The 24,174-nt window shown below is 46.1% G+C and overlaps 1 protein-coding gene across 2 annotated transcripts; it reads left to right on the forward strand.

Annotated features, from left to right (window-relative positions):
• The first annotated feature begins 15,571 nt into the window (after positions 1 to 15,571).
• On the forward strand, positions 15,572 to 23,932 carry KLHL15 (kelch like family member 15). 2 transcript variants are annotated; one of them, XM_075854054.1, is made up of 3 exons: positions 15,572 to 15,792; positions 18,784 to 19,495; positions 22,708 to 23,932. In XM_075854054.1, the coding sequence occupies exons 2-3, from the start codon at positions 18,791 to 18,793 to the stop codon at positions 23,815 to 23,817; spliced, it is 1,815 nt and encodes a 604-aa protein (XP_075710169.1). In that variant the 5' UTR covers positions 15,572 to 15,792; positions 18,784 to 18,790; the 3' UTR covers positions 23,818 to 23,932. The 2 variants fall into 2 exon arrangements, with proteins under 2 accessions (XP_075710169.1, XP_075710170.1); XM_075854055.1 differs by having other exon boundaries at positions 15,572 to 15,788.
• The last annotated feature ends 242 nt before the right edge of the window (positions 23,933 to 24,174 follow it).

Below are 24,174 nucleotides of genomic sequence, written 5' to 3' on the forward strand. Positions count from 1 at the left end.
TCCCCAAACTTGGGCCACCCTTCTCCGCTGCCGCCCTGTCACTCAAGTGTCTCGTCAACACCACCTTCTGTGCGAGCATTGACAAATGTGTGTTACGATTCCCCTTGTCAAGGGTTGTATCCCCACATACTGACAGTCTCCAACCATCGCTGACAGTATCACACTGTATAAGGGCACTGTAACGTCCATGGCTGTGGACCGTCGTTCAGACTTACCATCTGACGGCTCCGGCCATGGACGTCTGTGTTCTTGGCTGCATCTCCCTTCGGGGAGACGCCGGCACTCACTTCCAGGTTCTGTGACTGTTTACCACAGGGCGCGCGTGCATGGCCTTAAAGGGCTAGTACGCGTCCAGTTGTTTATAATCAGTAATTAGCCCAGAATACTGCTGGACTATAAAAAGTGCTCAGCCCACTTGTTCCTCGCCTGAGCGTTGCTGTGTACCTAAAGTTTGTCTTGCAAATGGTCTCCCAGTGGTTTCCGGTTCCCAGTGTTACCCGTTCCTGCTGCCTGTACCCTGTATCCCGTGCTACCGTGCCTCTCTGCCATCTACAGTGAAAGTCAAGTCGTGTCTTCCACTTCATCTACTGTGCCATCTACAGTGAAAGTCAAGTTGTGTCTCCGCCACTGTCTACATTGCCTCAGGTACCCTTTCTGGACTATAGACATTATTTTGTACCTAGTTGGCCAGCTGCTATCCCGCTACGCGGTACGGCTCAGTGGGTCCACACCCCGCGCCGTGACAGTACGCTCAGGCCATGGACCCCACTGGTCAATTCAATGGCAAGTCCTTGTGGATCTTCTTCAGTTGCCCACTGTTCTGCTGGAAAGGCCGTTGATCGTTGCCTCGGTAGATGAACTGCCTTTGCCTGACCCAGTTTTGTCTGTGACCAAGCCGTTAAGACTCCAAGTGGGAGTTCTTCACTCTAAACTCATCTCCCTGTTTGTCCTGCCCAAGGCTGTCAACCCCGTGCTGCTTGGTTTGCCTTGGCTCCGTCTACATGCCCCAGTCCTCGATTGGAACTCTGGAGAGGTTCTCCAGTGGGGCCCCACGTGTCTGAACTGCTGTCTGGTGCATGTCCATCCGCCTCACTCTCCTCCGCATCAGTCACTGGCAGGGTTGCCTCCTTGTTACGCTCTGTTCTCAGATGTCTTCAACAAGAAGGAAGCAGAGACATTGCCTCCACATCGAGCATATGATTGCCCTATCGACTTGGTTCCTGATTCGTCCCCTCCTCACGGTAGAGTATACCCTCTCTCCTTGCCTAAGACCCAGTCTATGTCAGCCTACATTAAGGAGAATCTGGAGAGGGGCTTCATACTTAAATCCTCATCCCTGGCCAGAGCTTGGTTTTTCTTTGTCAAGAAGAAAGATGGATCCCTCCGACCCTTCATTGATTACCGAGGCCTCAACCAGATCACGGTGAAGAACAGGTACCCATTGCCTTTGATTTCAGAACTGTTTGACCACATACGGGAGGGTAAAAAAAAATTCTAAGCTAGACCTGCAGGGGGCTTACAATCTAATCCGGATTTGTCAGGGTGACGAGTGGAAGACTTCATTTAATACACGTGATAGACACTACGAACATCTGGTCATGCCCTTCGGCCTGTGTAACGCCCCCGCAGTGTTTCAAGAATTTGTCAATGACATTTTTCGTGATCTCCTCTGTGTCTGTGTTGTGGTGTATCTCGATGACATTATGATTTTTTCCCAAGATCTTGTGATTCATCGGGGTCATGTCCACCAGGTGTTGCTTCGATTAAGGGAGAATCATCTTTATGTCAAGCTGGAGAAGTGCGTGTTTGAAAAGAACTCTCTACCCTTCCTGGGCTATATCATCTCCGATCAGGGTCTCAAAATGGACCCAGAGAAGGTAAAGTCTGTCCTGGAATGGCCACGCCCCCAAGGCTTAAGGGCCATACAACGCTTCCTGGGATTCGCCAACTTCTACCCGCTGTTCATTCCCAACTTCTCTTCATTGACCGCTCCCATCTCCACCCTCACTAAAAAGGATATGAATGCCAAGGGGTGGACTCCAGAAGCAGAAGTCGCATTTAGAACCTTAAAAAAGACCTTCACGTCAGCCTCTTTTCTTCATCACCCTGATGTGTCCCTACAATTTTCATCAGAGGTGGACGCTTCTTCTGTTGGTGCCGATGCACTTTTGTTCCAGAGAGGTTAGAAAGGCAGGACTGTGTTATGTGGCTACTATTCCAAGCTGTTTTCTCCCGCAGAGTGCAACTACTCGATTGGGGATCGGGAGTTACTGGCCATCAAGCTGGCGCTGCAGGAGTGGAGACACCTACTGGAAGGCGCAGCTCATCCTATCCTGGCCATTACGGACCACAAGAACCTGACCTATCTACAGACGGCTCAACGGCTGAATCCTCGTCAAGCCAGGTGGTCGTTCTTTGCTCAGCCTTCCCCAGCCTGCGGCCGCCCCATTGCCCGACCATCACTACAGATGGTCAAGTACTGGATCGTACCCGGATCTTCCCAGCACCTCTGGTGGCGGTGTAAGAAAACACACAAAAAACGATTAGTAACACATGTGTTAGGCTTAGATACAGGGCCCATGTGTGATACTGGGTCATGCAGACAGTAATCTTATACAGTAATACAGGGCCCATCAGACAGGATCACACATGGGCCATGTATCTAAGCCTACCATGTGATTGGCTTAGATACAGGGCCCAGCAGACAGCATCACACGATCTGTGATCCTGTCTCATGGGCCCTCTAAGCCTGCTACATCGTAGGCTTAAAGGACTTGTCCAGTCCCTAAAAATTGATGGCCTATCCTCAGGATAGGCCATCAATAGCTGATGTGTCGGGGTCCGTCTCCCGGGACCCGCCAATCAGCTGTTTTGAAGGGGCCGCAGCACTCGTACGAGAGCTGCTTTCCCTTCATTTTCCTTACTCGCTCACACTGTGAATCGCTGACACCGATTCACAGTGTGACCTGAATGAAGTGACCGTAATGAAGGGGAAGCAGCTCTCGTACGAACACTGCGGCCCCTTCAAAACAGTTGATTGGCGGGTCCCGGGAGTCGGACCCCGCTAATCAGCTTCAGCAGACAGGGATATTAATCTTACCCTCCTCTTCAGCTGCGGCGGAAGCTCTGTCCTAACTCTATCCAGGATCACGATGTTGTGCACGGCGCATAGCGCTGTGATGTCAGGACCACCACTGCGCACCGTAACCAGGAGGGTAAGTGCTGTCAGTTACTATAGTAACAGGGGCCCGCGGCCCGAGTTACTATAGTAACTTTTTATTGATGTGGTGCGGGGGGCTGCGGGCCCCCCTGGCTTCGGGGCCCGGTTGCAATTGCGACCCCTATAGCTACGCCACTGCCTATCATATTGCAACATACACTACGCACAATACTGCTACACAGTCTACACACACAATACCAGTATATACACTATATACTCTACACATCAGTTTTCCCACTATTTACACAAAAGCACAGCAAATACAGTTTCTAAATTATTGCTGCAAATCTACAATGTGTGAATGTCCTTACAGTATCATATGTACACGAGAATCATATATATCCACATACACACAGATTATATATACATATATATATATATTTATATACACACACACGCATGCACACATATATATATATATATATATATATATATATATATATATATATATATATATATATATGCTCCAAAATACAAAACAGCACTCCAGTGTTTGTGAAAAATAGGATCACATTAATGCGACGTTTCAGGCCTACTCCATGGGGCCTTTCTCAAGCAGTACATTTCAGTGAACAGTGCACATTTAAATACATGATTTGTCAAAGAACATGATTAAACAATAAAAAATACAATAAACACAGTATTGTACAATTCTCTGTTTCCAGCACAGATTTATAATAAAAATAGTAGCAGTGCATTTCCATGTGATTTTAACAATCGTTGTGTATCATAGTTATTATGAGGGCATAACACCCATAATGTGTAAAAAGATCTAAATACGATCTAATTGAATAAGTGGCTATTCATAAAGTGCAGGTGCATAACATACATGATTTTTACAAAACGTTTTAATCATTATTATTGGGCTCACCCTCTAACGGATCCCCTCACTTCATCCATGCTGTTTTGTTGTCTCGGTAACTTCCGGGAACAAGTGCGCCTGCATAGGACCTGATATTCCCCACGTGACTATTCCTAAAATTCCATCCTGAGTCATGACACGCACTCGTACGTGGAACGCATCTCGCGCATGCTCAGATCAACGAATTACGTTCGTAATGAAATAACCTCTTATGTCCCATTCTGGAACAACACATTGTAAGTCAAATATATTTATTGTTTAGAAAAACAGAAATTTATATAATGCTTCTACAATCTGGGTTAGTTTAGAGGCTCAACAAGCGATGACAGTCCCCTATTGAAACGGAGACATTTCACCCTTGATGGTACATAACACAAAGCACGATCCGTTGTACACAGATCGTGTGTAAAGGATCTGCCAGGCACAGCGGGGTTAACTCCCAGAACTAATCAGTCAGCACCTGAGAATACATCCCTGAGACTGACTCCTGCTTCCACCATTCAGGCTGGCAGGCTTAGGAGTGGGAGAGCCTATCGTAACCTGGCCAGACTCAGCTAGCTCCCGCCCTCGGTCTATTTAAGCCTGCACTTCCTGTCCCTCGGTGCTTGTTATTGCTTGTGTTTCCCTCCTTGTGGTTTCCTGGCCCAGCTACAGCTCCTGCTATTTTTGATCCTGCTCCATACAGACCCTGGCTTACCGACTACTCTTCTGCTTTTCGTTTTGTACCTCGCACACTCCTGGCTTGACTCGGCTCGTTCACCACTCTGGTTGCTCACGGTGTTGCCGTGGGCAACGGCCCCTTTTCCTTGCTTGTGTTCCTTGTATGTTTGTCGTGTTTGTCGTGCACTTACTGAGCGCAGGGACCGCCGCCCAGTTGTACCCCGTCGCCTAGGGCGGGTCGTTGCAAGTAGGCAGGGACAGAGTGGCGGGTAGATTAGGGCTCACTTGTCCGTCTCCCTACCCCCTGCCATTACATAATAACAAGCCCATACCTAGTCTACCCCTGGTCCCTGACACCACTATGGATCCCTGTGAGACCCTGGCTCAGCAAATGCAGGGTCTCTCCCTACAGGTCCAGGCCCTGGCTCAGAGGGTCAACCAGCCTGATGCTACCCTGGTAGTTCCCCTCACCGCACCTCTTGAACCCCACCTCAAGTTGCCCGACCGGTTCTCAGGGGACCGGAGGGCTTTTCTCTCCTTTCGGGAGAGTTGTAGGCTTTACTTTCGTTTAAAGCCTCATTCCTCAGGTTCTGAGAGCCAGCGGGTGGGTATAATTATGTCCCGGCTCCAGGAAGGGCCCCAAGAGTGGGCCTTCTCCTTGGCTCCTGACGCCCCTGAACTTTCCTCCGTTGATTTTCTTTTCTGCTCTCGGACTTATTTATGACGAGACTGACAGGACTGCCTTTGCCGAGAGTCAGCTGGTGACCTTAAGTCAGGGTAAGAGACCTGTTGAGGAGTATTGCTCTGACTTTCGGAAGTGGTGCGTAGCTTCTCGGTGGAATGACCCTGCCTTAAGGTGCCAGTTTAGGTTGGGTCTGTCGAATGCCCTGAAAGACCTGCTAGTTAGCTATCCCTCTTCTGACTCCCTAGACCAGGTTATGGCTTTAGCGATACGACTTGACCGACGTCTCAGGGAACGACAACGTGAACGTTTATGTGTTTTCTCCTCCGACTCCCCCATGATGCCTCCCGAAGCTCCGTTGCTTCGTTCCTCCCCGAAAGATTCAGAGATACCTATGCAACTCGGGGCCTCCGTGTCCCCCCAACAACGTAGAGAATTCCGCAGGAAGAATGGTCTCTGCTTCTACTGTGGGGACGACAAGCATCAAGTGAACAACTGTCCTAAGCGTAAGGTTGCAGCCAGAGAACTTCCGCGTCTAAGTGATCATCGGGGAGGTCACTTGGGCGCACAGGTATTTCCAGTAAAAAAATGAAACGTACTAAGATCTTGCTTCCCTTTCAGGTCTCTTTTGGTGGTAGGTCTGCTACCGGCAGTGCCTTCGTGGATTCAGGGTCCTCTACTAATATCATGTCTGTGGAATTTGCTATGTCCCTTGCTATGCCTCTTATTGATTTGCCTAAACCTGTCCCGGTAGTGGGTATCGACGCCACTCCTCTTGCTAATGGTTATTTTACACAGCATACCCCTGTTTTTGAACTCCTTGTTGGCTCCATGCATTTGGAGCAATGCTCTGTACTGTTGATGCAGGGATTATCGTACGATTTGGTTTTAGGCCTTCCCTGGTTGCAGTTGCATAATCCTACGTTTGACTGGAATACTGGGGAGCTAACCAAATGGGGTAATGAATGTTGTACGTCATGTTTTTCTGTTAATTCTATTTCTCCCCCTAAGGAGGCGAATACGCTACCCGAGTTTGTTCAGGACTTCGCTGATGTTTTCTCTAGGGAGGCCTCCGAAGTGTTACCTCCTCATAGAGAATACGATTGCGCTATCGAATTGGTACCAGGAGCTAAGCTTCCTAAGGGTAGGATATTTAATCTTTCTTGTCCCGAACGTGAAGCTATGAGAGTGTATATCCAGGAATCCCTGGCCAAGGGTTACATTCGTCCCTCTTCTTCTCCGGTAGGTGCTGGCTTCTTCTTCGTGGGGAAGAAGGATGGTGGTCTTAGGCCATGCATTGACTACCGTGGCCTGAATAAGGTCACGGTAAGGAACCAGTATCCCCTTCCTTTGATTCCTGATCTCTTTAATCAGGTTCAGGGGGCCCAATGGTTTTCTAAATTGGATCTACGGGGGGCGTATAACCTTATTCGCATCAAAGAGGGGGATGAGTGGAAGACTGCGTTTAACACGCCCGAAGGCCATTTCGAATACCTCGTCATGCCCTTTGGGTTGTGTAATGCCCCTGCGGTCTTCCAGAATTTCATAAATGAGATTTTGAGAAATTACCTGGGGATTTTTCTGGTAGTGTACCTTGATGACATACTGGTGTTTTCCAAGGACTGGTCCTCCCACGTGGAGCATGTCAGGAAGGTGCTCCAGGTCCTTCGGGAAAATAAACTGTTTGCCAAAACCGAAAAATGTGTGTTTGGGGTACAGGAGATTCCATTTTTGGGTCAAATCCTCACTCCTCATGAATTCCGCATGGACCCCGCCAAGGTTCAGGCTGTGGCGGAATGGGTCCAACCTGCCTCCCTGAAGGCGTTACAGTGTTTTTTGGGGTTCGCTAATTATTACAGGAGATTTATTGCTAACTTCTCGGTCATCGCTAAGCCCCTTACGGACCTCACTCGCAAAGGTGCTGATCTCCTCCACTGGCCTCCTGAGGCTGTCCAGGCTTTTGAGGTCCTTAAGAAGTGCTTTGTCTCGGCCCCGGTGCTGGTTGAGCCCAACCAAATGGAGCCATTTATCGTGGAAGTTGACGCATCTGAGGTGGGAGTGGGGGCTGTCTTGTCCCAGGGTACCAGCTCCCTCACCCATCTCCGCCCCTGTGCCTACTTCTCCAGGAAGTTTTCGCCAACTGAAAGTAACTATGATATTGGCAACCGCGAACTCTTAGCCATTAAATGGGCATTTGAAGAGTGGCGCCACTTCCCGGAGGGGGCTAGGCACCAGGTAACGGTCCTTACCGACCACAAGAATCTGGTTTTCCTAGAATCTGCCCGGAGGCTAAACCCGAGACAAGCTCGATGGGCGTTATTTTTTACCAGATTCAATTTTTTGGTTACCTATAGGGCTGGGTCTAAAAATATTAAGGCTGATGCACTGTCGCGTAGCTTCATGGCCAGCCCTCCTTCGGAGGAAGATCCTGCTTGTATTTTGCCTCCAGGTATAATCATTTCCTCGATCGATTTTGATTTAGTCTCTGAAATTGCTGCTGATCAAGGTGCAGCTCCCGGGAACCTTCCTGAGAACAAGCTGTTTGTTCCCCTGCAATTCCGGCTAAGGGTACTTAGGGAAAATCATGACTCCGCACTATCTGGCCATCCAGGCATCCTGGGTACCAAACACCTCATTACCAGAAATTATTGGTGGCCTGGGTTGCCTAAAGACGTTAAGGCCTACGTCGCCGCTTGTGAGGTTTGTGCTAGGTCCAAGACTCCCAGGTCCCGACCAGCGGGCTTACTGCGTTCGTTGCCCATTCCCCAGAGACCTTGGACACATATCTCCATGGATTTTATCACCGATTTGCCTCCATCCCAAGGCAAGTCGGTGGTGTGGGTGGTGGTGGACCGCTTCAGTAAGATGTGCCACTTTGTGCCCCTCAAGAAACTACCCAACGCCAAAACGTTGGCTACCTTGTTTGTCAAACACATCCTGCGTCTCCATGGGGTCCCTGTCAATATTGTTTCGGACAGAGGGGTACAATTTGTTTCATTGTTTTGGAGAGCCTTCTGTATGAAGTTGGGGATTGATCTGTCCTTCTCCTCTGCCTTCCATCCTGAAACCAATGGCCAAACGGAGAGGACTAATCAATCTCTAGAACAATACTTAAGGTGTTTTGTCTCTGACTGTCAATTTGATTGGGTCTCTTTCATTCCCCTCGCCGAATTTTCCCTTAATAACCGGGTCAGTAACTCGTCAGGGGTCTCTCCTTTTTTTTGTAATTTTGGGTTTAATCCACGGTTCTCCTCCGTTTCACCTAGTAGTTCCAACAATCCTGAGGTAGAGGTCGTTCATCGGGAACTGTGCACAGTCTGGGCCCAGGTTCAGAAAAACCTAGAGGTGTCCCAGAGCGTACAAAAAACTCAGGCTGATAAAAAACGTTCTGCTAACCCCCTGTTTATGGTCGGGGATCTGGTGTGGTTGTCGTCTAGGAACTTGCGTCTCAAGGTTCCGTCCAAGAAGTTTGCTCCCCGGTTTATTGGGCCGTATAAGGTCATTGAGGTCCTCAATCCTGTCTCCTTCCGGCTGGAGTTACCCCCGTCTTTTCGGATACACGACGTGTTTCATGCCTCCCTCCTCAAACGCTGCTCCCCGTCCTTGGCTCCCTCGAGGAGACCTCCTGTTCCCATCCTCACCCCGGAGGGGGTGGAATTCGAGGTGGCCAGGATTGTGGACAGCAAGATGGTCCAAGGCTCCCTCCAGTACCTGGTCCATTGGAGAGGATACGGGCCCGAGGAGAGGACTTGGGTACCCGCCCGGGATGTTCACGCTGGGGTATTGGTCAGGAGGTTCCACCTGATTTTCCCCAGTAAGCCAGGTCCACTTAGAAAGGGTCCGGTGGCTCCTCATAAAAGGGGGGGTACTGTAAAGGATCTGCCAGGCACAGCGGGGTTAACTCCCAGAACTAATCAGTCAGCACCTGAGAATACATCCCTGAGACTGACTCCTGCTTCCACCATTCAGGCTGGCAGGCTTAGGAGTGGGAGAGCCTATCGTAACCTGGCCAGACTCAGCTAGCTCCCGCCCTCGGTCTATTTAAGCCTGCACTTCCTGTCCCTCGGTGCTTGTTATTGCTTGTGTTTCCCTCCTTGTGGTTTCCTGGCCCAGCTACAGCTCCTGCTATTTTTGATCCTGCTCCATACAGACCCTGGCTTACCGACTACTCTTCTGCTTTTCGTTTTGTACCTCGCACACTCCTGGCTTGACTCGGCTCGTTCACCACTCTGGTTGCTCACGGTGTTGCCGTGGGCAACGGCCCCTTTTCCTTGCTTGTGTTCCTTGTATGTTTGTCGTGTTTGTCGTGCACTTACTGAGCGCAGGGACCGCCGCCCAGTTGTACCCCGTCGCCTAGGGCGGGTCGTTGCAAGTAGGCAGGGACAGAGTGGCGGGTAGATTAGGGCTCACTTGTCCGTCTCCCTACCCCCTGCCATTACATCGTGCCTGTACTATGATACATGTAGCTACTTACCTGCAAACGCCGATGCTGCTGCAGAATCAACTGTAGCCTCTGGTGCCGATGTGTCCTCGCTCGTCTGACACGATGCAGGACCTGTGAGTGATGTCACAGCGTGATCTGGCAGAAGCTGGGCGTTCTGAAGAGAAGTGGATGATACTTCTCATCAGAACGACCAGCTAGTAAAAGTATTAAAAACGCCCCGATGTACGCACATAATACACGCCCACTTGGACTTTTACTTTTAAACACACCCACTTGGACTTTTGCAAGCCTCATTTGCATAACTACAAAAATGGTCATAACTTGGCCAAAAATGCTCGTTTTTTAAAAATAAAAACGTTACTGTAATCTACATTGCAGCGCCTATCTGCTGCAATAGCAGATAGGGGTTGCAAAATCTGGTGACAGAGCCTCTTTAAAGTACAGTATGTCACTCAGGAGCTCAGGTGGTCAAAGTGCAGTCCTACATGTTGAGGCTCCCTCTAGTGGTCCGCATGAGGAACCACCTTCAAATTAGAAGACTTGCTGTCACATGATCCAGTTGGACTGCCTTTATAAGCCACTTTCTGAGCATCAACAGGTGCCAGAGTATTATGTCCCATCCTGATTCCAGCACTCTTGTTCCAGTATCTGTGATTGACTATTAGGATATATGCACACGATGAGAGGCTTTTACGTCTGAAAAGACAGACTGTTTTCAGGAGAAAACAGCTGCCTCGTTTCAGACGTAAAAGCTCCTCCTCGGAATATATGAGGCGTCTTTGACGTTTGGAATCTTGAGCTGCTCTTCATTGACTTCAATGAAGAACGGCTCAAATTACGTTGCAAAGAAGTGTCCTGCACTTCTTTGCCGAGGCAGTCATTTTACGCGTCGTCGTTTGACAGCTGTCAACGACGACGCGTAAATGACAGGTCGTCTGCACACCCATTCAAATGAATGGGCAGATGTTTGCGACGTATTGTAGCCCTATTTTCAGACGTAAAACTAGGCATAATACGCATCGTTTATGCCTGAAAATAGGTCGTGTGAACCCAGCCTTAGTGTACCTGACCTCAGCTAGTGTGAAAGAAATTAACTAATTCCACCATTTGTCCTTCTATTCTATACTTCCATTTTAACTTCAATATAAGAATGAAGTTTTGAGAGAATGTATTAACTGGTTTTGCTGTGTTTAGGAAAATAGTTACTAGATAAAAAAGTGTAGAGAGAATTGAATCAGCAAGAATAAAGGCTAAGGGAACACTGATAAATCAAGACCCCACCCTCTACGCCCTCCTTACAGAATACAGACGATGATAAGGACTTAACATTTAATGACTTGATAGGAAAATATTGCAATGCTAAGAAAATATTGTGAATGTAATTTGTTTTGTGCAAAATCAAGAGAAAATATTATTGCTGATGTAGTAAAAGTTCAGTCTAAAAAACTGTATATAAACCCACTCATAGTATATGAAATGGGCAGTCTGCCATCACTTGCTGAGTGACATCATTATGACACTTATGTGCACCACCCCATGTGTATAAAAAATGGCTGGACTATTGTACAGAGCAAACACTGTTACACTTTGTGTCTCCGTTATTTCCTCATAGATTGTAAGCTCTTGCGAGCAGGGTCCTCACTCCTCAGGTTTGAATTGTAAATTAGCTTTGTCACTATGTAATGTCTGATATTGTTTGTTTCATGTTCCCTCTAAATTGTAAAGTTGTGCGTAATATGTTGGCGCTATATAAATAAAGATTATTATTATTATTATTATTATTATTTTATTAAACCTTCTCTTGAGAAAATAAATATGAATGAATCTGGAGCAACTGTTTGACTTTGAATTATCCACAACACTAGTGACTCAATTTCTGAACTATTGCTTGTGACTATGACCTCTGCTTTGTTTCACTATGGCACTGCATCCTCATACGTAACCTGCCTATCTCCAACTGGCCACGTTAAATAAGGCTATGTTCACACGGAGTATTTTGCAGGCATAAATGCCGCGAAATACGCTTTCTCTGCCTCCCATTGAAGTCAATGGGAGGTCAGAGGCGGAAACGCCAGAAGATACGGCGTGTCGCTTCTTTCTCCCGCGAGCCGGTTTTACTGCTCGCGGGAGAAAACTGCCCCCGCCCCCGTGTGAACATAGCCTTAGGGGGCAGTTAGAGGGATGCGAGCTGCAGATACCTGGCAGCCAGTCCATACCGCTTTGCAGTGGTTAATGGTAAAAAAAAAAACTGGAAGCCTGATAAACTTTGCGCCTTGAAAATGCCAGCGCTAACCCCAAACTGGCGAAAAGGAGACCTACACATCCTGCCAGGTTCGTGACAGCCACCTTTGCCACAAATCAGTTAATCTCTAATTTGCTAGATCTACCCTGGATGACTTGTAGGAGTAACTGGCGTGTAAAAATCAACTATCCTCTATGGCATATTTTGGAAGTGACATCGGCACATGTGCTATGTTGAAATTACAATGTTGCATCACCTGAATGCTGTCATGATGCAGTCTAAGATTCAGGGCACAAGTGTCTAGTGCTTTTGATGACAAACGGAGAACATTTGATGGGCTATCTCTAACCTTAAAGAGGCTCTGTCACCAGATTATCAAATCCCTATCTCCTATTGAATGTGATCGGCGCTGCAATGTAGATAACAGCAAAGTTGTTTGTTTTTTTTAAAAAACGATCATTTTTGCCCAAGTTATGAGCATTTTTATATTTATGCAAATTAGCTTTTCAATGGACAACTGGGCGTGTGTTCTCATTTTACCAACTGGGCGTGTATTGTGTTTTTACCAACTGGGCGTGTTTACTGGTTTTACCAACTGGGTGTTGTGAATAGAAGTGTATGACGCTGACAAATCAGCGTAATACACTTCTCATCATTCCCACCCAGCTTCACCCACAGGTCCTTCAACCTTGGCGTCGGTCAGAGAAGATACATCGCCTCCAGGTGTTCGAGAGGGTAATATGCTCGTCTCCAGGGAGTTTACTATGCTTACCTGCACACGGTGATGCTGCTGCAGATTCAACTGTACCCTCTGACGCCTGGAGCCGATGTGTCTTCTCTCGTCCGACGCCAAGGTTGAAGGACCTGTGGGTGACCTCATCGTTCCCACCCAGCTTCTTTCAATGCAGTCACACAGCGTGACATCACCCACAGGTCCTTCAACCTTGGCGTCGGAAGAGAGAAGACTTCGTTCTTCATAGTCCTTGGCCGATACCCACGAATACCTCTCCCAGTTCCTGATTCATCCAAGGTACCAGCTGCTGACGTGGCCTTTAGGGACTTTCTACAGATTTGGAGGCAGACTCGAACCTCCATCCTGATGGCAGTTGACCGTATGAAACGGAGGGCGGACACAAGGAGAAGAGAACCGCCTCAGTTTCTTCATGGCACAAAGGTCTGGCTGTCCTCCAGGAACATTCGACTAAGAGTGCCGTCATGCAAGTTTGCTCCCAGGTTCCTCGGACCATTCGAGATCCTACAACCGATCAACCCTGTCGCCTATAAGCTTCGGCTGCCTCCTACCCTTAAGATCCCCAACTCCTTCCATGTATCCCTCCTGAAGCCAGTGGTCCTGAACCGCTACACCAAGACTCCTAGCCCTGTGGTTGTCGTCAGCGGCCCTTCAGACACCTTTAAGGTTCAAGAGATCCTAGACTCCAAAAGAGTGAGAGGAAAGACCTTTTATTTGGTGGATTGGAGGGGATTTGGACCTGAAGAGAAGCCTTGGGAGCCAGAGGAGAACCTCAATGCTCCTGCTCTTCTGAAAAAGTTTCTCTCTCGCTCTGGTCCGAAGAAGAGGGGGCGTAAGAGGGGGGATACTGTAATGTCCGTGGCTGCGGGCTGTCAGCTCCGTTCTCCCCGACAGCCGCAGCCACGAATCGGCAAGTGCTGGCCCCAGCCTCCTCCTCAGGAGAAGCCAGCGCTCGCATCTACTCACCACAGCCGGATCCCGTAGGGTGCACGACCACGCTCGTGCCCACTCTTAAAGGGACAGCGCACGCACCGGACCTCGTTCATGAACCTTGACCGTTAAGTACTCTGGACTATAAGAGGGGTCCAGCCCCCTAGTTCTATGCCTGAGCTTTGTTGTGTATTCCTAGTCTGTCTTGCATATGGCCCCTTAGTGTTTCCTGCTCCCAGTGTTCCTGTTCCCGTATCCTATACTTGTATCTAGTGCCGTGCTGTGCTGTATACCACGCCTGTCCTGCTTCTCCACGCCTGACGTCCACCTGCTGCCAAGTTCCTGCCAAGCCTGCCTTGCTTCTGTCCGAGCTGCCACAGGTACTCTATACGAACTATAGACTTTGACCTGCGTCCTGTTGGCCAGCTGCCTTACCGCCTTGACATTACGGCCCAATGGGTCCACGAACCCAACGTGACATAGGATCATTTCCTATGATCATGTGACTGCGGCAACAGAATTATAGAAAATCCAATCATGTTGGGAAAATTCTGCAATAATTATACATCATAAATAGAGATAAGTGAATCTAATCTAATCGAATTTGGTCAGAATTTCCCAAAAGTTTTGGAGTCAGTGAAATCTGAAACTCTTTGGGTTCATGGCGCACGACCGCCAGCCACCAATTTACAGACTAGAGGGGAAAATAAAAGAGGGGAGAAGAGATTTAAAAAACAAAACAAATCACCATCCCTGGTATCCCGTGACCATAGTGACACATCCCTGCTGGCCTCCTGAGATAACGTTGTTTTGTGCCATGTGACCGCTGCAGCCTGCGATTGACTGCACTGATCACGAGAGACAAAACAATGTAATCTCAGGAAGCTTTCAAGGACACGTAACTACGGAAGACCAGGAGTGCAGGAGTATGGTATTTTTTATTTTAGGGGTGGAATTGCAATTGCCCCGATTGCCCTGTCTGACTCTCTGATGTGTTATAGAACTTTATCCAACTTGGATACAGTCCTAGAAGACATCAGTGCGCCAGACATGGCAATAGAGGCGCTTGCCATTTACGGCAAAGTTATACGGACCAATATTTAATCATAAATTATTTTCCCCACAGGAATGAATAAAATCACAAGTGTGAACATCACAACCACAAGTGATCTCTGTTATTCCTTGCAAGATAGGAATCACCTTTGGCCTTGTTTTGAGAACCTGGAATAGGGGATACATAATGGGAGTAACACACATGAAATTTCATGCAACTCAAAAAAAAAATCGCTCATTATGTTTAGCACGTGACTTATTAACAATCTAAGGCCGCAAAAAACAAGCCCTCAAAGGACTATAAAGACGGAAAAATAAAAAAGTTATGGCTTTATTTTTGAATTATTTCTGGTTTTGGGCTGCAATGTATCAATAAAAGTTCTACACACTGAACCCGTAATAAATAAAACTACTTTGCCCCCGATTAAGACGCTGATGAATGTTGGAGGGCATGGAAATGAAGCTAAATGTAAACAAACAAACATATCTTTGCTGTACAACAACAGCTACACCACACAGAACAGGATGCCGGGGTACGCTCCGCCCTTTACCTACTACCCATCGGAGGGGTGGGGCGTTTCCGCCATATTTACTAAGGGAAAATCCATCCTTTACGGGAAACGGTGAGTCCTGAGGAAAAGGGCGGATGGGACGAAAATAAGTCAGCCAATCAGATATGCACATACTGAAAATCTACCAATGAGAATGTACTGTGCTGTGACACGACTTCCGGGGTTGCTTTTTGGCCTGAACGCTGAAGGTAGTAAGGTGCTGCTGTCTGGGTGGATAGCGGAGCTAGAAGGCAGACAAGTGTGGCGGGGATGCGGTGAGCATGTGTCTGTGAGGCGGACACGGAGTAGCGGCTGAGACGTGTAGAAGATAAAGGCCGGATGTTACATCTACTGCTGGGCTGTGCAGGACGCATCCCTTCAGTGTACGGGCTGGTAGGTGAGTATTGTGCCCTGCACTGCACGCACCGGCTATTCCATATAAGGATCAATGCTCCTCCCATGTGATCCCTTTTACAAATAAGTCACAGGCAAGGGGCTGGGCTACCCGTGACACTCTGTGCTGCTGTGGCGCTGTACCCCGGCATAACAGAGTGTAGGGCTTCCTGTCAGCTCCATGTGACAGACTTGGCCTGTCCACGTAATGTGTGCAGTTATGTTTTAAGACCTGAGTCATTTCCGTGACGCTGGTTGCTAGGAACATGCTGCTTGACAACCCCATTGAAACTATGGTTGTCAGGTAGTGTATCCCAAGTAACTGTATTGGCACCTTGGCAAGACTCCAGCCATGCTATATACCTCATCTAAGAGCAGGAGCTTTCATCCATGCAGCTGTGGATTCTTAAAGAAGCGCTTCCATTTTGGAATGTTTTGACTTATCCCAGCATTATGCCATACTATTCTGATCGGTGGAAGTGTGATCCCAAAAAAGAAGGGACTGCAGTCCTTTCGGCAATTCTCATATGCAGCGAAGCTCCTGGTAACTCGCTGTGCATGGAACTTCAACACGGCTACGTTCAAGTGAGCGGGTCTGTGTTGTAGTTCCCTGTGGTGCGAGTATCTGGGAGTAACGCTGTGCAGGGAGATCCAAACTTAAACAATTTCAATCGGTAAAGAAGCCCCAGCACTTAAAGGGGTTGTCCAAGATTACAAAAACATGCCCGCTTTCTTCCAAAAACAGTGACACACCTTTCCACAGGGTGTCTGGTATTGCAGCGTAGTCTCATTCCCTTCAATAGAGCTGTGTGCAATCCCAGACATCACCTGATGGGTTTGCCATTGGTTTTGGAAAAAAACAGTAATGTTTTTCTAATCATGGAAAACAGCTTTGACCAGCGCATTCTAAGAATTGGTGGGAGTCCTGGCAGTCGGACCGCCACCAGTTAGAAACTGATAGCATATTCTAGCGATCTGCTATGACTTGCTTTAGTGGGAAAAACCCCTTTTAAAGGTTCATACGGCAAGAGCCAGTTAGTTGCTGAGCTCGATTTATGGAAGTGAATATAGTAAGAGCCCATAGTCCATGCGTTATGTGCAGTTCTATAAATTGTCAATAAACAGTTCTTTGTCTTATGCTTCATGATAAATAGCTAATACAATACACGTGTGACTGGTTGCACCATGTGCTCTGCTTCTTGTGGCCACTAATGTAAGAATTTGATAGGATCTTAAAGCGACCCTCTGGTCCCAGGACAAAAATATAAATGTGACGGTGCATATGGAGTTATTTTACCTTGTGCCCTCTGGGGTCTTCACCGTGTTGTCCAGAAATGGCTGCAGCGCTTCACAGATTGAGTCTAAGACACTCCCTTTGTTCTCGGATTGGCCAGAACTGCTTACATGAGAAGCTCTGGCCAATCCGAGAACAGTGGGAGTGTCTCAATCTCGTAGTCTAAGATGCGCTGCAGCCATGTTGGGACAACACAGTGGGGAACCCAAAGCGCCGGATCAATGGCAGAGGGGGGACAACTGGAGGGCACCAGGTAAAATGATCCAATAGGGTTGTCACAATAACAGAATTTTGGATTTCGATACTTATAGTAGTATTGCGATACTCGATACCAAAACGATACTTTGCCAACAATAAAAACAAAACAAAAAAAACCTCAAATATAAAGTCCTTCCATCTTCTGATGTGAGGAACATGGTGTTAACAATTTTGAATATCCACGTGCCTCACATTAATAGTAATTAACCCCATCATGTATCACCTATTAACCCAATGTTGCCTATTACAACTGTGAGCGAGGTACTCGATGGGATCACTTACTATAATGAATATAATGGGCACCATTGGGTTAATGTGTGAGGGAAAAGATGGGGTTCATTCACATGGCTGTGTTCGGTGTGTGTGATGCAGACCGTATCTCGCCCGCTTTTCCTGGATCCAACATAGTTCAGAAGCCGGGCTCCTAGCATCAGTCATCTATTCTGCCGTGAGTCACTGCCTCCCCACGGGAATACGGGACAGTGGCAGCATTAACCCAATGGTGCCCATTATATTCATTATAGTAAGTGATCCCATCAAGTACCTTGCTCACAGTTGTAATGGGCAACGTTGGATTAATGTGTAAGGTACATGATGGGGTTAATTACTATTAATGTGAGGCATATAGAGGTAGTAAATTCATAACGCTCTGTGCCTCACATTGATAAGTGACTTCATCATTTCCCTCACATAATGGTAACATTGGGGTTAATGTGGGTCACATTAACACCAATGTTTCTCAGTGCCGGCTGCAAAAAATACTCGTGCCTTTATTTAAGTCTTTTACTCTGCTCTAATACCTGCCTGGGACTGGTCTGTCACTGTATACTGCAGCGCGAGCGACACAGGCACTTCATCAGGAAACCTGTGCTGCTCGCGACAGTCCCCTCCCCTTTCTCACGTTCTCAGCTTATCATTGGTGGCAGTAGAGAAAGGAAGGAGGAGCGTTCTTCCTCCCTCCTACTGACACGCGGCCGGCACTCTTGATGAGCAGGGCGCTCGCCGAAGGAAGAGAACATCGCGGGTGCTGTACAGTGCGTGCGCCATGTTCCCTTAATTTATTTCAATACTAAGCGGTGCGGTCACACAGCTTACTATCGAAATACATAACTTGACGGTATCGAACCGTTTCAGGGTGCACGGTATCGAAATTTCGATGCATCGTGCATCCTTATTACTCAATGCTACCTGTCATATTTAAAATGTTGTCGTGGGACTGGAGGGTCGCTTTAATGCTCAGCACAATTCCCTGGACCCTTCCATTGCTGGATACAATTGTTCTTGTGTACACGTTCTTTAATTCCAATAAAGTTGCAATGCTAACATATACTGTATCGTATGATTTACTGTAGGTGATTTTAGAAATAGTTTCATTACTAGGGTAGGAAATGCTTTTGGATTGTTGACGTAAATAATGAAATAATAATCTAATGTATTTCTCAGGTGATTCATGGCCGGGGACGTGGAAGGGTACTCTTCTTCAATCCATGATAGCAGTGTCACTGCAGGGTTCAGGGCACTGTATGAGGAAGGCCTGTTGGTGGATGTCACCCTTGTGATAGAGGATCACCAGTTTCAAGCACATAAAGCGCTGCTGGCCACTCAGAGTGACTACTTCCGGATCATGTTCACCGCTGACATGAGAGAACGGGATCAGGACAAGATCTACCTTAAGGGATTGACCGCTACCGGCTTCAGCCATGTGCTCCAGTTTATGTACTATGGTAACATAGACCTTAGCATGGCTACCGTCCATGAAATTCTGCAGGCGGCTATGTATGTTCAGTTGACTGAAGTTGTAAAGTTTTGCTGTTCTTTCCTCATGGCTAAAATTTGTCTGGACAACTGTGCAGAGATTATGAGGCTTCTGGATGACTTCAGTGTTGACGTTGAAGGTGTCAGGGAGAAGCTCGACACGTTTCTGTTGGAAAACTTTGTTCCCCTTATGGCTAGACCTGACTTTCTCTCCTACCTTAGCTTCGAAAAGCTCAAGAGCTACCTGGACAATGACCGTCTGAGTCGGTTCCCCGAGATTGAGCTGTATGAAGCTGTTCAGGCTTGGTTGCGACATGATAGGAGACGCTGGAGACACACAGATACCATCATTCAGAACATCAGGTTTTGTTTGATGACTCCATCCCATGTCTATGAGAAGGTTAGTGAGTACTAGACCAGATTCTTCACTTAGCTAGGGCACCATCACAACAATAGGTAAGATATAAATAGGGCTGTTGGGTAACAAACTAGAGAAATTTGCAAAACAAATTGAGGAGGGAAGTAAGAATTGACCTACAGTGATTCGTTTCTGTATATCATTTATGATTTTTTTTTTTCATTATCATTTGTTACATATTTACAGCAAATAAAAATGACCGATCTGTATAGAAAATATATTAGCGTGGTCCTTTTTAAATCAAATCCGTAACGATCCTTTTATTTTTGTCTTGCATTTAGTGGCATGTTTTTATTTATGGTTTGAGTGGTTAGCGCTAGACCTTTCTATAATTGTGGTAGTTATGTATGTGTGTCGCTGAACCTGACACCTTCATACAGAATTGAAATACAGCCTATGTTTGAGTGCAGAGAACATAGGTATATAGATCATAAATACTGAAGCTTTCTTCTCGCTTGATGTATTACATTAGTATAGACGGTCACAGAATGATGACCGCATATACATTAAACCAAAACACAGTACGTGGCCAAAAGTATATGGCGAAATTAACATCTTATTCCAAAACCATTGCCATTAATGTGAGCTTGGTTCTTCTTTACACCTCTGGGAAGGTTTTCTACTAGATTTTAGAACCTGGCATGTTGATGGATTAGGCTTGGCTTTAAGTTAGCGTTCCAATCCATCCAAAATTGTTGAGGTCAGGGCTATGTTCCTCTCAGTCAAGTTCTTCCACACCAAACTCCACAAACCATTTTTCGGTGAACCTCATTTTATGCACAGGAGCATTGTTATGCTGAAATAGGAAAGATTCGTCCCCAAACTACAGTAGAATTAAACAATTGTCTAGAATGCCGTTGTTTGCTACAAAATTTGCTGGAACTTAGGGGTTAAGTCAGAACAATGAAATATCACCCACCCCATTATTCTTCCACCTCCAGACTTTACTAAAGCAATTCCAAACTCGTCCATCCTTCTGTTGGTAATGCTTGATTCATCTCTATAGAAGGTTTCCACTTGTCCCAGTCTCAATGGCCGTATCCTTTACACCAATCTTGCCTATGTTTGCTGATCTCAGGCTCTTATGCGGCTACTTGGTCATGGAAACTCAATCCATGAAGCTCCTGCGAACAACTCTTCTGTTGGCCTTTCCAGGGCCACTTTGGAGTGTTGCAAGCATGGACAGATCTTTCCTCTTCACAATAACAGCCCTTCTAGTTGACCTAGCAGCTCTAGGAGGGCAGATATTTGAGAAATGGATATTTTGTAAATGTTGCATCCTCTGACAGTGCCATGTTGAAAGTCTTTGAACGCTTCGGTGCTACCCATTCGACTTCTGTTTTGTAATTGAAAATTGTGTGCCTGCACATTTTTAAAGGGACTGTTCCAGATCCAATCACTGGAACCCCCAGTGATCACAAGATCAAGGGTCCGGTGTCCCCTGTTAGAATAAAGCATCAGTCACGCGTGTGCACTCCTGCTGCATTTATCCTCTATAGAACTGAGATGGCTGAGCCCTGTACTTGACTGTTTCCATCATTCTACTAGAAAATGAATGTATTGGTAGTGCACGCGAGTATCAACCGCTTCATTCAAGCAGGGACATAGGGCCCTTGTTTTCGTGATCGCTGCGGGTCTGGCGGTTGGACCCGTAGCAATGGTACATTTATCACTTGTCCCACGAAAATCATTTGTCACCTATCCACAGGATAACACATTTAATTCGAAGATCTTTTGCCAATTGATATGGCTGAACCAACTAACTAGAAGAGGTGTTCACTTGCTTTTGGGCATGTAGTGTATGTCTGCAAGGGGAAGACATTTAAGGGACACTTATACAAAGATTGATAGAACGTATAACAAAAAATACACTTAAGTGGAGAAAGCCAGTATAACAAACAAGGCTCTATTACTTTTGTGTCCATTACCAACTTAAAGGATTTGGAGATCTCCGCAGGTCAAGGGAACACAGCCCACAGTAGTGTCAAGATTCACTTGTTGTTCTTCTCCTCTGCTGGATCATGTAATATCCAACAGATGGATTATTACTGTATACTTGTAACTAGGCAGATCATGACAATGTCGTGTGGGTGTCATGCACTGGAAGTAGGAAGCCAGAGCAACGCCGAATATTTGGACACCAGGTAAGTATGATTTTGGTGGAAGAAGATGAAACATAACTTGACAAAAAAAAATATATAGCCAAACTTTCTAACTTGATAACAGAAGTAAAGCCAGTCTTCTACAGTGAACCTATCCCAGACAAGGACTGTAGATGCCCCGATATGGACTCGATATTTTAGGCTGCGTTTGCGTTTTGAAGCAGTTTTTAAAGCGTTCCATAGAAGTTCTCCCTTTTAGGCTCCACACCAACACTGCAAAGTGTGAACTTGGCCTAATACCCACTCAAAGAATTAGGTCTGTCCTTGAGACAAGAGGAGAAAGTGTCACGTTCTACCAAAAAAAGCAGTGCTACATTGAGGACGGATAACCACTGCATCTTTGACTGACCTGATATTTGCTATAACATACGTTTTATTTTGTGTTTGATTATAATTTAGATGGTTCATTATATTTGTATAGTCCTAAACCTTCTTCTTACCAGTAAGGCTTTGTTCACATCTGCTTCGGCTTTCCGCAGGGAAGCCAATGAATGGAAACCATAGCTTTCCATTACCATTGATTTCAATGGTAATGCTTCCGTTGCTAATGGTCTGTGTCCGTTCCGTAAGGTTTCTGTGTTTTTTGGCGGAATCAATAGCGTAGTCGTTGTTCCCTGCCTTCTGTCTTGTACTTGTGTGTATACATATATGTGAATGTTTTATGTATGTATGTTGGTTTTTATTAAGTGGCTTTGAACACTTTTTTTTTTTGTGTGTGTGCCTTTGTAGCGCTTACGGATGTTTCTAGAATTTAGGTTTGTGCCATCTTGGTTTTAGGAATAGAAGAGGGCAAGGGAATCAGACTTTTTCCTTTTTTTTCAATTTTATTTATTTTTTATTGGTTATATTGTGGGAGTGCAGATTTGCTATTGTGCTAATTTCCTTTAGTCACCAGGCCAAACACAAAGATAGTTTAAGACTCTGGTATGACTGTAATGTAGATGCACACCAAAGTTAGTGGGCCGTATGTAGACACTACCTTTTATAACGGCGTTTTCTTACATGGCACATATTTGTTTTTTTTTCTTTCAGGTGAAAACCTCGGAGTTCTACAGATATTCACGCCAGTTGAGGCATGAGGTTGAACAGGCACTAAACTACTTTCACAATGTAAGTGAGCAACCCTTAATGGAGATGAAGTCCAACCACATTCGCTCAGCTAAACCTCATACAGCGGTGTTTCGAGGGATGATTGGACATAGCATGGTTAATAGCAAAATTCTTCTTTTGCACAAGCCGCGGGTTTGGTGGGAACTTGAAGGACCTCTGGTACCGCTACGGCCAGATTGCCTGGCTATTGTCAACAACTTTGTCTTCTTACTTGGAGGAGAAGAACTGGGCCCAGATGGAGAATTTCACGCTTCATCAAAAGTATTCCGATATGACCCACGTCAAAACAGTTGGGTGCGAATGTCGGATATGTCTGTGCCTCGATCTGAGTTTGCAGTGGGTGTTATTGGGCGATATATTTATGCAGTCGCTGGAAGGACGAGAGATGAAACCTTTTATTCAACGGAGCGCTATGATATAGTAGAAAACAAATGGGAATTTGTAGATCCTTATCCAGTAAATAAGTATGGCCATGAGGGCACCGTTCTCAACAATAAATTGTTTATCACTGGCGGGATTACATCCTCTTCAACTTCCAAGCAAGTTTGTGTGTTTGACCCAAGTAAAGAAGGAACCGTAGAACAGAGAACTCGGAGAACCCAGGTGCATACAAACTGTTGGGAAAATAAGTGCAAAATGAACTATGCCCGGTGTTTTCACAAGATGATATCTTACAATGGCAAGCTGTATGTCTTTGGTGGTGTATGTGTTATTTTAAGAGCGTCTTTTGAATCACAGGGTTGTCCCTCTACAGAGGTTTATGACCCTGTTGCAGATCAGTGGACTATTCTGGCGTCTATGCCCATTGGCAGAAGTGGTCATGGAGTTGCTGTGCTGGATAAACAGATCATGGTGCTTGGTGGACTCTGTTATAATGGTCATTACAGCGACTCCATCCTAACTTTTGACCCAGAGGAGAACAAATGGAAAGAGGATGAATATCCCAGAATGCCTTGCAAGCTGGATGGCTTACAAGTATGCAGTCTCCATTTTCCAGAATATGTTTTAGAGCACGTGAAACGTTGCACTTAACAGTAATATAAAATAAACTCATTAATTTTTTTTTTTTAATGTCTTAAGCAATTCAGATCTTAACCCTTTCAATGCTTTGTGTAAGGTCAACATTAAATACTTTCAGTGAAACAGGGATGGGTTCCGTTTTGAAAAGTCCGAAACTGCAAATGGGTCTGTCCTGAAACTTACATAATATCAGATTGGTGTCAGTAAATTTTATACTTTTTTTTTTTTTGTTACTTTGACACCCATTTTGAGGTTTTTGTTTTTTAGTATTGAATCTGCCACATGGCATGCAAATAAGAAATGTTATATCTTCAGTGGAGCCTTATTCGGATAAATTCAACATGCGCTCAAATTTTTCCTGTACAAATA

The sequence above is a fragment of the Rhinoderma darwinii genome, chromosome 2 (assembly GCF_050947455.1).
Source record: "Rhinoderma darwinii isolate aRhiDar2 chromosome 2, aRhiDar2.hap1, whole genome shotgun sequence".
In the NCBI taxonomy this organism is placed as follows: Eukaryota; Metazoa; Chordata; class Amphibia; order Anura; family Rhinodermatidae; genus Rhinoderma; species Rhinoderma darwinii.